The sequence below is a fragment of the Rhincodon typus genome, unplaced genomic scaffold (assembly GCF_021869965.1).
Source record: "Rhincodon typus isolate 14 unplaced genomic scaffold, sRhiTyp1.1 hic_rhity00002623, whole genome shotgun sequence".
NCBI lineage: Eukaryota > Metazoa > Chordata > Chondrichthyes > Orectolobiformes > Rhincodontidae > Rhincodon > Rhincodon typus.
The window spans coordinates 8,097-21,737 of NW_025968261.1; the positions used below are offsets into that span (position 1 = coordinate 8,097).

Consider the following 13,641-nt stretch of genomic DNA (forward strand, 5'->3'; position numbering starts at 1 on the left):
CAATATTGCACATCCCTGATTTCCATTGTTCCATCATTAGAGTCTGTGTTGCCAGGTAGACAGGCCTTCAGCTCTGACATTCTCTTCCTGAGACACACTACTCCTCTTACTTTCAGATGCTTCTTAAAAGATCCCACTACACTTTTGGTCATCAAACATCATATTCCTTTATGCAGGTCAGTGCCAGATTCTATTTGATAATGCTGCCGTCAAACAACTGGAGGCTTTTCACCATGTTAAAAGTGTTGTTGACTTTAGGAGGATCATATTTGATCTCAAGCTGAGGTTTATTTTAATTCACTCATAGGTTGTGGATGCTGCTGGCTGGCCAACATTTATTGCCTGTCCCTAATTGATGTCAAAGGTGGTAATGAACTGCCTTCTTGAACTGTTCCATCCATGTGCTGTAAATGCACCCAAGGTGCTATTAGGGAGGGAGTTCCAGGATTTTCACCTAGTAACACTGAAGAAATGGCGATATATTTCCAAATCAAGATGGTGAGTGGTTTGGAGGGGAAGTTGTAGGTGACGATGTTCATATGATATAGCTGTCCATATCCTACACTCTCCCACAAGAGGAAACATCTACCCTCTCAAATCCCCTAAGAATTTTGTACGTTTCAATAAGCTTCTCATTCTTCTCAACCAGAGTACAAGCCCAACAAACTCACCCTCTCCTCAATAGTCCCTCCATACCCAAGATCAACTTTGGAGGCAGTCCAGGGCAGGTTCACAATGTTAGCATAATGGGACCAAAACTGTTCACAGTATTCTGGGTGCAGTCTGACTAATGCTTTGTTTAGTTTAGCAACTGTTCACCATTTTTATAGTCCATTCACTTTGAAATAAAGGTCAACTGTTCTTTTGCCTTTCACATTACCTGCTGAACTTTGATTTTTTTTGTGATTTGTACACAAGGACTCTAATTCCTTTGCGCTGGAACTTTCTGCAATCTTTCTCCATTTAAATAATAGTCAGCTCCTCTATTCTCTATTCTTCCTGCCAATGTGCATAACATCACATTTTCTCGCATTATATTCCATCTGCTAAAGTTTTGCACACCCATTTAAACTATCTACATATCCCCGTTACCTGCGTCACCTTTAGAAATTCACCAAGTGTTTCACATAAGACAGCATTTCTTTTCCATGATTTTGGCTGACTGCTAACAACAGTCATTCTTACTCTGTATTGTGAGAACCAGGCGGCAGAAATAGATCTTCAACTCTTCATGTTTAGCAATTTCTAAGTTCCTGCAGCAAAGAGAAACTGATTAATGCACTCACTGAGTTCTCATTTGCTACGATCAACGACATAGGAAAGTGTCAGCTAACTGCCTTCACAATGTTTCTTCTGACAATTAGTCCTTTGATAACAGACATTACAACCACTGCAAAGCGTGGCCGGGCACAACCTCCTCAATTACCTACTGTCAGGAACAAGACACATTCTCCACTTTCAGCTCTTTTGTCAATAGAAGAGGTGAAATAGCTCCCTTTCATGTTTCCTGCATCTCAGACATTAAAGACAAACAGCCGACCTTTCGAACAAAGGGAGTGATGTTCGATTACATGGAAAAGCCCTCGAGGTTACGCTTTGCGCTTCATCTGAACAGACTCTCTACCAAGAACACAGGATTTAATTATCAGCAGAAAGCATTTTTTTCCCGCTCTGGGGACTGACTGACTGATGCAAGACGAGACCACTTTAAAAGCCAAGAGATTTCATTGTGCTGTCGACAAACATTCAGACACAAATCAAATCATCATTACCTGACCTTTAATGAGGCAAGAACTGTATTATCATCTACAAACTTTTAAAAGTGGCAGAGCAATCTTCTTGTAGCATCGACACTGTCCAGTCAAACAATCCCAGGGTGGGTGCAACACATGTTGGGCTCGCATAGGAACAAGAATCTGTTTTTGCCCAAGGTGCTTCAATGCCAAATGTGGAAGGGAAGATTTTCCTGTGCTAATCTAATACTTAACATTTCTTACAGCAGGTGCCCTGTCTTACTGAGCCAGATTGACAACTGTAGGTTTTGAGCTGCAGCAGATGGCATTAGCTTGGAAAGGCATTGTTAGCCATACAGTCACATTTAACTTAGACAACAATTTATATAGTTTGAAAGAAGAATTTATTAACTGATCAGGACACTTACTTAGATACAGTGCCATACAAACAAAGACAATGAGACCAAACCAGGCATTGAAGTTCGTGGTGAAGTAAACAATGCCAATGATGATATCAGCAATCGTCGGGAAGATGCTGAAAACAATGTAGCTGCAAAATAAAGTTATCTTAATCACTGAATGAAGTACAATTGCATTCAATAAACTTTAAGCTTTTGCACGCAGACTTTTCTTACAGCTTTTAAAAATTTGAGGAGCTACTTTATTGAACCTATTAATCTATGCTGTTTTTATAATCACAATTTAAAAAAAAATTCCTTCATGTTATGAGGATATTTCTGGCTATGATAACATTTGTTGTCCATTCCAAACTGCCCTCCAGAAGATGGTGATGAGCTACCTTATTGAATATAACTTAGTGGCTTAATAGGTCATTTACAAGTCAACTACATCTCTGTGCTTTCAGATGATGTACCTGAAGGGCAGCATATAGATGAGAAATGTGAGAGGAACAAGGATAGGTTCTTGGGAAACACGATTTGGAAGTGGTTTAGGAGTAGGAAGAGAAAGCATTGCAGGTGATTAGACCATGTGCAACAGCTCTACCAAAATCCTCAAATTTAAAGTGGTGTTTGCAATCTTACCTAGTCTTCCAAGCTGCAGTGAAATCATCCTGCTGAATCTATGCTATACACTCTCAATGATTTGAATATACATTCCTTAATAGAGGCACTGAAGCTGCACGTAAAACTAACCATGGATTAACCAGGGTTTGAATTCAAGTGTCTGGAGGAGTTGTAGCTTCCCAATCTCAAGAATTCAATTCTAGGTTCCAGGCTCAAATACTTACAACCAGCATACCCTAAGCCATACTGTATGGCTTGTTTGGACCTCATAAAACTCTCCCACTCCACAGTAACAATCCTCATCCTATCCACATTTGGGCTGGAATACAGATATTATGGACACTATTTCATGTTGCGGTCCAATGCATGCCAATCCTACCACTATTCCAAACTGTTCTTCAAAAATAGAGCATGAAGACATCAACAACCAACATCTTGTTATAAATTCATCATTACCCTCTTTGTTACTGTACTCTACAATTTGTTTATAAGATCTAAAACACTATTGACCTTTTTAAAAATCTACCTGCACTCAGACCTCAGAATGCTAAGTATTCGTAGTTTTCATCGCTCCTATTATCTACAACTTGCAGTGTCTTTTTATGGACAGTACATTTTCATTCTTAAATCTTTCTCAAGCCAAATTCTCAATTATTCATATTAAAATGCATCTAACATCTGTCGTAATATCTCCCAGAAATATTGCAAAGTAGGTCACATGTAATGGATTATACTGTGCTGTGATTGTTGAGTGGTGGAATGCACTCATTTTTACAAAACAAGATCTCAGAAACAGCAATGAAGTTATTAACTAGTTAATATATTTTTTGTGGCATTAGCTGTGGGGGAAAACTTGTTTAGATTCTATGGTTGATGTGGTCTTAATGGACTTTCAAAAGCCGTTTGAAGTAATGCCATACAAAACACTTGCCAGGAAAGTTGAAGCCATGGGATAAAAGGGACAGCAGCAGCATGCATACAAAGCTGATTGAGTAATTTGAAAAAGAATGGTGAAAATTGTTTTATAGGCTGGGAGGTGACCTATAGCAGTGTCTTCATGAGTAAGTTCTACAGCCACTGCCTTTTGTTGGAAATAGAGAAGTATAGATAACGTATCTCTTGAAATCCTGTTTCTCAATAGATGTTCCCTAGGAAAGTGACAGATGTTCCAAATACCAGTATTTCTGACTACTTGGACATTTACCATCAATTTGTAACTACCAGAAATGCAGCTTTGTTGACAGGAAATCCAGTGGATAAGAGACTGCATCTACCCTGTGTTTCCAGACCCCTGGCCTGCAGAGATGGTTTTCTCCCTGTACAGTGTACAGGCACAATTTCAAAATTTGCTGGTGATACACAATTTGAAAGTATTCTGAAATGAGGCAGATAGTGATAAATTTTGATTAAGGCATACATAGGCTGGTGGGTTTTAACACAGAGGTGTGACGTGATTCGGTAAGGTAAATAACAGCAAGCAAAATGATCCGTTACATTTTTGAGCTCCATAAGACTATTACGTCTTGTAACAGTAGATTTAGGGTAGTTGAAGTGTAATAATGTGACTATGACCTCTGCAGTCTGCCTGACACTAAGCATCAGTGGCTTGATTATTAGAGGAACTTCTTAGTAAAATACCTTCTTAGTAAAACAGTTATGCTTGAAGACAACAGCAGTAGCCTTTGGTTTGCAATGAGTAGATCCTGCATATTCCAAACTCCCAGAAAGGTGTTTTGGTATTGTGCTTTAAGCTTTTCATTTACTTTTAAAAAGGAAATGGAGCTGGTTAATTAACCTTGTATACTAACAGAAATGCTAATGGTGTTTCATGTTGCCAAGGGTAGAGGAAAACATTTTCAAGATCAGGTTACAGACCTCCCTACAAATCAGTGAGTATCACAGACAAACAGCAGAAATTGTGCAGGGTCAGCAGAGAGAAAAGGTTGCTGAATTTTATGAACTACTATAAATCGATGAGGGAGCAAGGCAAAGAAATGCATCCTGCAGCCTACAACTGATTTTGTGAGATATGTTCTCAAATTATTTAGAAGTGAAGGACTGAACAGGATTTCCGGCTAGTGGAGGATTTAAGAAATTCTCTGGATACTGAAGAAAGGTTTGGAAACATCACTTGAATTTATTCTTTGCTGAAACTAAAACAGTGGAAGCTTGGAGTAACTAGACTGTTTGCTAGGACTGTAATTCCATGGAGAGGGCAATTCGCAACATATATATATATAAAATGCGTGCTCCTCTCTGTAGTTTGAAACACACATTAGGTACAAAAACAAAATGGAGCTGGAGGAAGACAGCAGGCCAGGCAGCACTGCAGTTCTTGCTATCTCAACATTTAGTCAACCATGCTTTCAGGAACTTGTTACAGTTTTTTTTATATAATGTGAAATTATAATGTGTCATTCTTTCAGCCAAGAACTGAAAGCTTGAAATTTCTTGAAAAAGAAAAATGTCTCTATGACAATCCTAACTAAACTAAAGTGCAATTCTGAAGGGGGTGCAGGAAGAGAGGGATGTGTGGTATATGCGCACACTTTGTTGAAGGTAACAGGGAATGTTGAGAAAGTGGTCAAACAGGTACACAAGATTCTGGGTTTTTATTTTTAGAGGCTCAAAATACAATAGGGACAGGTAATAAATGCTGGCCAGCCAGCGATGCTCATGTCCCTTGATGAGGAGGTGCCGGTGTTACAGTGAGGTGGACAAGGTCAGAAATCACACGACACCAGGTTATAGTCCAACAGCTTTATTTGAAAACACAAATAAAGCCATGCTCCACCTGAAGAAGAAGTGAAGCTCCGAAAGCTTGTGTTTTCAAATAAAGCTGTTGGACTATAACCTGGTGTCATGTAATTTCATGTCCCATGAGTGATTTTTAAAAAATAAAAGGTCAGTTTGTAACACGCTGGTTTGGCTTCAACTGGTGTGGTGCCCAATTCTAGGCATCATACTTTTGGATGTGAAGGATTTAGACAGGATGCAAAAAAATTGACAAGAATGGTTCCAGACACTAGAAGACATGAATTAGATTGCAGAAACTGCATTTGTTCTCCTTTCAGGAGAATGAATAATTCATTGATACAAATGTTCAAAATCATGAGGGGCCCACACAGAAAGAAACAATTCGCGTTGGTGTTTGGGCCAAGAACCAGGAGACAGGTATTTAAAAAGGATTGGTAGGAAATATAATAAAAAAAAAGAGTATCTTCAGGAAAAAAGGTTTTTGTGAGCAGCAAGTTGTTAGAAAGAAAAAGAAACTTGCAAAGCTATAGGAAATTGGAAAGTGAATATCACTGGCTAAACTGCCCTGCAGAGAGTCAGTACGGCATGGAGGGCCTATTTGTCTTTTATTAGTGCTGTAACCAATTTAAGCTTAAGCTTTCATCCAAGCGATGGCTCTTCTGATGCCATGGCGTGCACACACACCTGCTGAGAGTATGGTACTGAGGAAGAGCTACATTTCTAGAGACACTGTCTTTTGGATGAGACATAAAACCAAGGCTCTGTCTTCCTTAATAAAAACCAAAAGAACTGCAGATACTGTAAATCAGGAACAAAAACAGAAAGTGTTGGAAAAGCTCAGCAGGTCTGGCAGCATTTGTGAAGAAAAGTCAGAGTTAACGTTTCAAGTCCAGTGATCTAGAGTTCTGAGGGAAGGTCACTGAACTCGAAACGTTAACTCTGATTTTTCTTCACAGATGCTGCCAGACCTGCTGAGCTTTTCTAGTAACTTCTGTTTTTGGCCCTCTCTTCCTGCTTAGGAGTACATGCAAGATCCCATGGCATAATATCAAAGAAGACCAGATGAGTTCTTCCTACAGCCCAGGCAAATATTCATCCCTCAGCTAATTCTTAAAAACAGACCATCAAGTCAATATCACATTGTTGTTTATGGGAACTTGCTTGCATAACTGATTCCTATTTTGCAATGAAGTATGCCATCAACTGGAAAATGCTATGGAGCATTCTGAAATTGTAAAAGATGTATTTTTTTTCTTCACTGCACTGGAATGTCATACTAGATTTAGGGAGTGTCATTGTAATAACTGAAGGACAGATTAAAATTATCCACAGGGGAAAATTTAAAATGGAACTAAGCAAGCAAAATCCATCAAATGTGTTTAAAAAAATTGCTGCTCTTATTATCACAAGTACCTCAGCAAGGAGTTGATGCTGCTGGTGCCACGGTCCACACTACGTAGGACTTCTCCAGTCTTCCTCCCCAGGTGCCAGCGAAGTGAAAGGGAATGCAGGTGAGCAAAGAGTCCAGTCTGTACCTGACGGTTAGTGTACTGCTGGACTCTGATCCATATGAAGGAGCGCATGTTGCTTACAAAACCCGAAGTGCCTGAACAGAGAGAAATCATACTCATCTATAAACTCTGTACTTGGTACTGCCTTTTCCTTAAAGAACAAAGTTACTGGGAAGCTATACGTATTAAAGCAATATATTTCTTTACCATCAAAAAACATTCCAAATTACTTTATAGCCAGTGGAATAATTTGATGTGTAGCTGCTGGTGTAATATCAGAAATGTAAACCTTGGCACATAATTTAGCACTGAGACAGTCCTCCACTGTCAACAGAGGCTGCCTTTGGATGAAATGCTAAACTGAGAGTGCAACTGCCCCATTATCTTGAAGTTTCTCCTTGCTCCCTGGGCTATTATTCTTTAACTAATGTCAATGTGACAGATCACAGTTATTTCACATTGTTAGTAGGAACCTTGCTATATGTTTCCTACATTCTAATGGTGAATGCACCTCAAATCAACTTCATTGCTGTAAAGCACTTGGGTTATCCTTTGGTAGTGAAAGGAAGTATAGAGATAGAAATCTCTTATTAAAAATTTCCCAGAGGCTTTGTCCTTCATTCCCCAAACTTCACAAAAATCTTTCATCAGAAAGTGGAACAGATCATCAAGGTCAGAGGAAAGGGAGTGGGATTATTACAGTCCTCATTAAGGCGGGTAGGAGTGGAAACAATCAGCTCTTTCATATCTTCTTAGCTTCACTGCAAGAGTTGTTTGACTACAATACAAAGTTGACAGCTCTGAATTGTACATCACAAGAGTCCATTTCTAGATGAGATCACTATCATGGATCCCCCTTACTCAAAATAATATCTAGTATCATTTAACCACGGTTGATTTCAGACATGATTAGTATCCTTTCAAATCAGTTATACAAATGGGTGACACTGGTATCAAACACCACATTCAAAAAGGGAAGACTGACATCAGAAAGGGGTCGACTTAATGTCTGCTCCACGTCTGCCTACAAATGCTCAATTAACCTACTGAGTTCAACACTTGGGTAATCAGAAAGGATCGCCCTGCCCTGTCTGTGTCATTGGGAGTCCAACTGATACCAGCTTGCTGCCATTTCAATTATGTGGGGCATTTTAATCTGTTAGTCAATACAGATAGACTGATCTGGATGAATGCTTTTTTATATTAATTCTGAAGAAGTGAATGCCACTCGTAATACTTGCATTTGTTTCCATCCTTAGCTACAACTGAAAAATTGTAGGCAGCCTGATTGAACTTGCAATGATTCCCTTCAACTTAGTGACTTGCCAGGGCAGTTGAAAGTCAAACGCACAGGTACAGTCTTTTTCCCAGGGTAGGGCAGTCCAAAACTAGAGGGCGTAGGTTTAAGGTGAGAGGGGAAAGATTTAAAAGGCACCTAAGGGGCAATGTTTTCACACAGAGGGTGGTGCTTGTATGGAATGAGCTGCTAGAGGAAATGGTGGAGGCTGGTACAATTAAACATTTAAAAGGCATTTGGATGGGTACCTGAACATGAAGGATTTATACGGGTACGGGCCAAATGCTGGCAAATGGAACTAGATTAATTTAGGATATTTGGTCAGCATGGATGAGTTGGACCGAAGGGTCTGTTTCCATGCTGTATAATTCTATGACTCTATGAAACTAAATTCTCAAAGGCCAGACAGGTGACGAGAATGGAATTTCTTTCTGGAAGGACATTAAAGAATCACTTAAATTTTTACAACAAGCTGAAAGTTTTGTAGTCGCATTTACTAATGGCAGCTTTTTAATTTTCAGATTTATTTTTTGAACTGACTTCAAATTTGCCAACTGCTGTAATGGGATTGAACTGACTTCAACTGGATTACATACCTACTATCCAACTTTACAAGATCAACTAACAACATCAGATATCTACTTCACATGAGTCTCTTACCTGCACCACCTCCCTGCAGGAATTTGAGGATTACATAAATGCAGACAGTCATTGCCACGGTCTTCCAGGGGGCTCCTCCACTCAGTTCATTCACTATGCAACAAAATAAAGCATACATTAGATTAGTAAATTCAGTCAAAGAAATGCTTTAGCTCAGGTAATCCAACTGTCAAGGATGTGGGAAGTGGGAGATAAGGTACCTTATTGATTGAAGTCATGATTACAACATTAGAGAAAGAAATCAGAGATTTGCAGTATAGGACCAAGGAATTATAGAAGCTACCTGTCATGATCTGAAGATGGGTCCCTGGAGCCAAAACATTAATTTGATTTCTCTCACAGATGCTGCCAGACCTGCTGTGTTTCGGATTTCCAGCATCTCCAGTTCTTTTGGGTACTTTTTTTGAAAGAACTATATCCTAGTGATGTGTGTTGGAGAAAATTGAACACACGCACCAACAAGTTCAAGAACAGCTTCTTCCCTGTTTTTATTAGACTGCTGAATGGACCTCTCTCAGATTTCAAATCTAATGCTGACATTGCTTTTGTGCACCTCCTGTGCAGTCATAAACTTGTGTGTCTCACTCTGTTTAAACAGCCAATGATCTGCATGTTCTTATTTATCATGAACTGCCTGTACTGTTTGCAAAACAAAACTTTTCACTGTAATTAGGTACATGTGACAATAAATCAAATCAAATCAAGATAAAGAGATACTTTCACTCAGACTGCTAGAATTTAGCTAAATAGATAGCCAGAGAAAAACAGGATAATAAAAAGGACTCTCACCCTGAATACTGAAATTCAGTCATGGTTGAAAGGAATCAGAACAACAGAATCTCAACCAACTGCAGAACTAGGAATCTTGAGATCAACTATACAACCAACAACATCAACACTACCAGTACCTTCCATTGCAAAGGCTGCACCATTCAACTATTCCCCCCTTTATGAGCAATTTAGCGACAGATCCGTACATCTGTGCTTAAAATTTTATCTTTTTGGACTGACCTCTTATTTTTAGTCCGTGTGTTGCGTTATTAACTATTATTGTGTTTAGTAATTACTAAAAGAAACTGGAGCACCTGGAGGAAACCCACGAAGACACGGGGAAAACGTGCAAACTCCACACAGACAGTCACCCGAGGGTGGAATCGAACCTGGGTTCCTGGCGGTGTGAGGCAGCAGTGCTAACCACTGAACCATCGTGCCGCCCTTCAAGCTTGGAAAGTTATTTCTAAGATACATCAGTTTAGGAATTTCTCCTTTATATGGTAAAGCTATTTGAGAAAATTGTCAGAACAAACCAGGAAATTTTAGAACAGATAGTCTGATCTCAGTGGGCCCCTTAATAAAATAATTCAGGCCACTGTATTCGAACACTTAGAGATTAGAGTTAATTTAAAAAGGTCAACATGAATTTATAAATGAGTCCAATGAACTTTTTAAAGAAGTAATTACTGTACAGTGGTAGGCAGGAAAATGTCTACTGATGTAGCTTTATGGGTTTCCAGAAGGCATTCCACTCAGTTCCAAGATATTGTTAGGTAAAATTGAAATTCATGGAATTGAAGGCAAATTATTGACCTGCTCAGAAGGTTGGTTAGGCAGTGGAATGGTAGAGATTAGAACTTATATACACACACAAATTGGAAAGAAAACACCTGTCCTACAAGGAACTATTCCAGGACTCAACTACACTTGCAAATTAGATCATGTGCAATATAAGTAGGTCCAAATACACCAATGATACACATTGGCAGTATAGTTAGTAATGCAGACAAAATTGCACGGTGACACGGACGAAACTTTGACTTGGCAAATGTATTTGAATGTAGGCATTATTTTGGATCATAATAAATCAAATTAGATTTGTTTTAAATTGTGAAAATCTAGGAAATGTTGTGGTCCAGAGATGCAGGGGTCAAACATTTCCTATTGATTTTTCTTATACTTGCCTCAAACCTATTTAAATTCTAACTTCTTTCAGTTCCGATGAAAGATTATAGACCTGAAATATGAACTTAGTTTCTCTCTCCACATATGCTACCTGCTTTGCTTTTTCTGCTGTATTTTGCTTTGGTTAGATGAAAATTTAATCTTAAAATGCTGCTGTCATTTTGTAATAGTTATCTTAGTGTTTAGGATTCTAGCCAGGAATTCAAAACAATTAATCTTTGTCAGAATCCATTCTCACCTCAACAAATATCAAGAAAGGAGCTTCATCTTCCACCCTCCTATTAATGAGACTGCTAAGAATATTAGCATTAGGACCATGCAGTAGCACCCATGAGTTAGTGGAACTATTACACCACCCCCCAAGCCCAATTTCTGAACCACCATCTGAGCCCCAGCCAGTCCTTTTGAACTTAATTCCACTCTCTGAAGTCACTGCTGCCTTTTCAGTGCAAATGCAGATTGAAAAACAAAAGCAGAAACACGTCCCATGTCAGTCTCCCATCCTCCGCCATCTCATTTTGGCAATCGTTTACACTAACATACAAAAGGAGCCTTGTCTCAGCCAGTAAACCGGCTTGGCATCGCTTTTGTTAAAGAAACATTGCCCTTAATCTCAGCTGGTGAGAAAACTGACCTTGCCCCCTCATTCAGCATCCCCCCCAAATAAAAGGTCGATGAACATTTCAAAAGATGGCATTTAACTCTTCCTCTTTAATGTAGCGCCAACACATTTCTCATCAGGAGGAACACACAGGCTCTTTTGATATCCTTCAAGACTAGTTCAGGGAACAAGGGGGGGGGAAGAAAAGAGGGCAAGCAGCAAGGATTTTGTTTAAAAGGCATTTTGATGACTTTGAAAAAACAGAAAAAGCAAAGAAAGGGTCAGGCTTCTTTAGAATCTGTCAGAGCCAGAGCGACTGTTACTCCAAGCAAATGAGAGATCCCACAACCAAAGCATTCAATGTTCCAACAACTGGATGGGGATGTCAATATGATTGGCATTCATATGAAAAAGCAACAACAAATCACGTTCCAGATCAGCTTTCAGAAAGCTGCTCAAACTAGATTTCACACTGTTAGCAATGTCTTCATTCACTTATCTCCTTCAACAAACTTTAAAGAAACCTGTTGGCTCAATGCAGACCTGATATTTTCCTATCTTTGAGGACCATTAAGTTGGAAGAGAGATGGAAAATTACAAAGGGGTGGGAAGGTGCTATCTGTAACTCTGGACCCTTACAGGTTTAAGTTAGATCCCAAGTAATCTTTCCACATGAACCTTCCAAGAGAGGGCAAGTAAAATAACTCCAGTAAGGTTGGTGTCCCCTCCCTAAGTCACCCTTTATTTGCACGTGCACAGTACATGGACTCTGACCAGCTAGCTCAGAGCACATCCCTAGAGTGAGGAGACTCCTGTTTATAACTGTCAGCTAGGACTCTGATTGGGGCTGTTAACCAGGGCCAATAGGGAACTCATACTCAATGAGATCCACCTCGCCAACCATGTTCCAATCAGTACAAGATTCACTACTTCAGAGGAATAACTCCAAATCGGGGACCACACTGCATATGCAAGTCCTGGCAGTATAAGTAGGCTATTTGGTCAATCAAATCTGTTCTGCCATTTAATGAGAGGTCATGGCTAAGCTGATAAACCTCAATTCCACTTTTCCACTTTATTCTCCATAACCCTGGATCACCATACAAATTAAAATCTAAATTCTAAACTAATTCTAAACATTTGTCTAAACTCCAATGAGTATAGACCCAACCTTATTATCCTCTCCATACTCAGGAATAGTCTAGTGTACCTTCTCTGGACTGCCTCCAATCCCAGTATACCTTTCCTTAGATAAGGGGACCAAAGCAGTTCACAGTATTTGGAGTGTGGTCTAACTTGTGACTTGTATAGGTTTAGCAAGGACTCCCTACTTTTATACTCCATTCCCCTTGAATAACAGAATTATGACACAGGAGGCCATTCGGCCCCTTGTGCCTGTACCGATTCTATTCCCTCGTGCCAATCTCCTACCTTTCCCCAATATCCCTGCTCACCATTTCTATCCACGTAATCAACCGATGTCCTCTTGAATGCCTTAAATGAACCTACCTCCACCACATATCCAGGCAGCATATTCCATACCGTAACTACGCGCCATGAGAAAAACTGTGTTCTTTCTGAAGAAGGGTCTAGGCCCGAAATGTCAGCCTTCCTGCTCCTATGATGCTGCTTGGCCTGCCGTGTTCATCCAGCTCTACACCTTGTTATCTTAAATCACCCTTGATTCTTTTGTATATCACTTTACATCAACGGCCTCTTATTTTGGTTCCTGTTACAACTGCAACAAGATCTGGACAACATCCACGATTGCGCTGACAAGTGGCAAGTAACATACAAATGCTAGACCACTTCCAATAGCGACAATCTAACCACTGCCCTTTGACATTCGACGATGTTACCATCACTACAAACATCCTTCGGTTACCATCGACTAGGAACCCAACAGGACTACCTACATAAACAAGTAGCTACAACAGCAGGTCAGAGGCTAGGAATACAGTGGCAAGTAACTCACCTCCTGACTCCCTGAAGCTATCCATTCAAAAGGCACAAGTTAGGAGAGTGACAGACCACTCCCTACCTGCCTGGATGAGTACAGTTCCAACAACACTCAAGCACCTTCACACTGACCAGGATA

General features: G+C 39.8%; 1 protein-coding gene across 1 annotated transcript; it reads right to left on the reverse strand.

Annotated features, from left to right (window-relative positions):
• Window positions 1–1,201: 1,201 nt before the first annotated feature.
• On the reverse strand, window positions 1,202–9,075 carry LOC125481571 (ATP-binding cassette sub-family B member 6-like). Its single transcript, XM_048593293.1, has 4 exons — window positions 8,984–9,075; window positions 6,929–7,121; window positions 2,162–2,283; window positions 1,202–1,253 (listed from the first exon to the last, which is right to left on the reverse strand). Exons 1-4 carry the CDS (start codon window positions 9,033–9,035, stop codon window positions 1,246–1,248), a joined length of 375 nt encoding a protein of 124 aa, XP_048449250.1. The 5' UTR covers window positions 9,036–9,075; the 3' UTR covers window positions 1,202–1,245.
• Window positions 9,076–13,641: the final 4,566 nt, after the last annotated feature.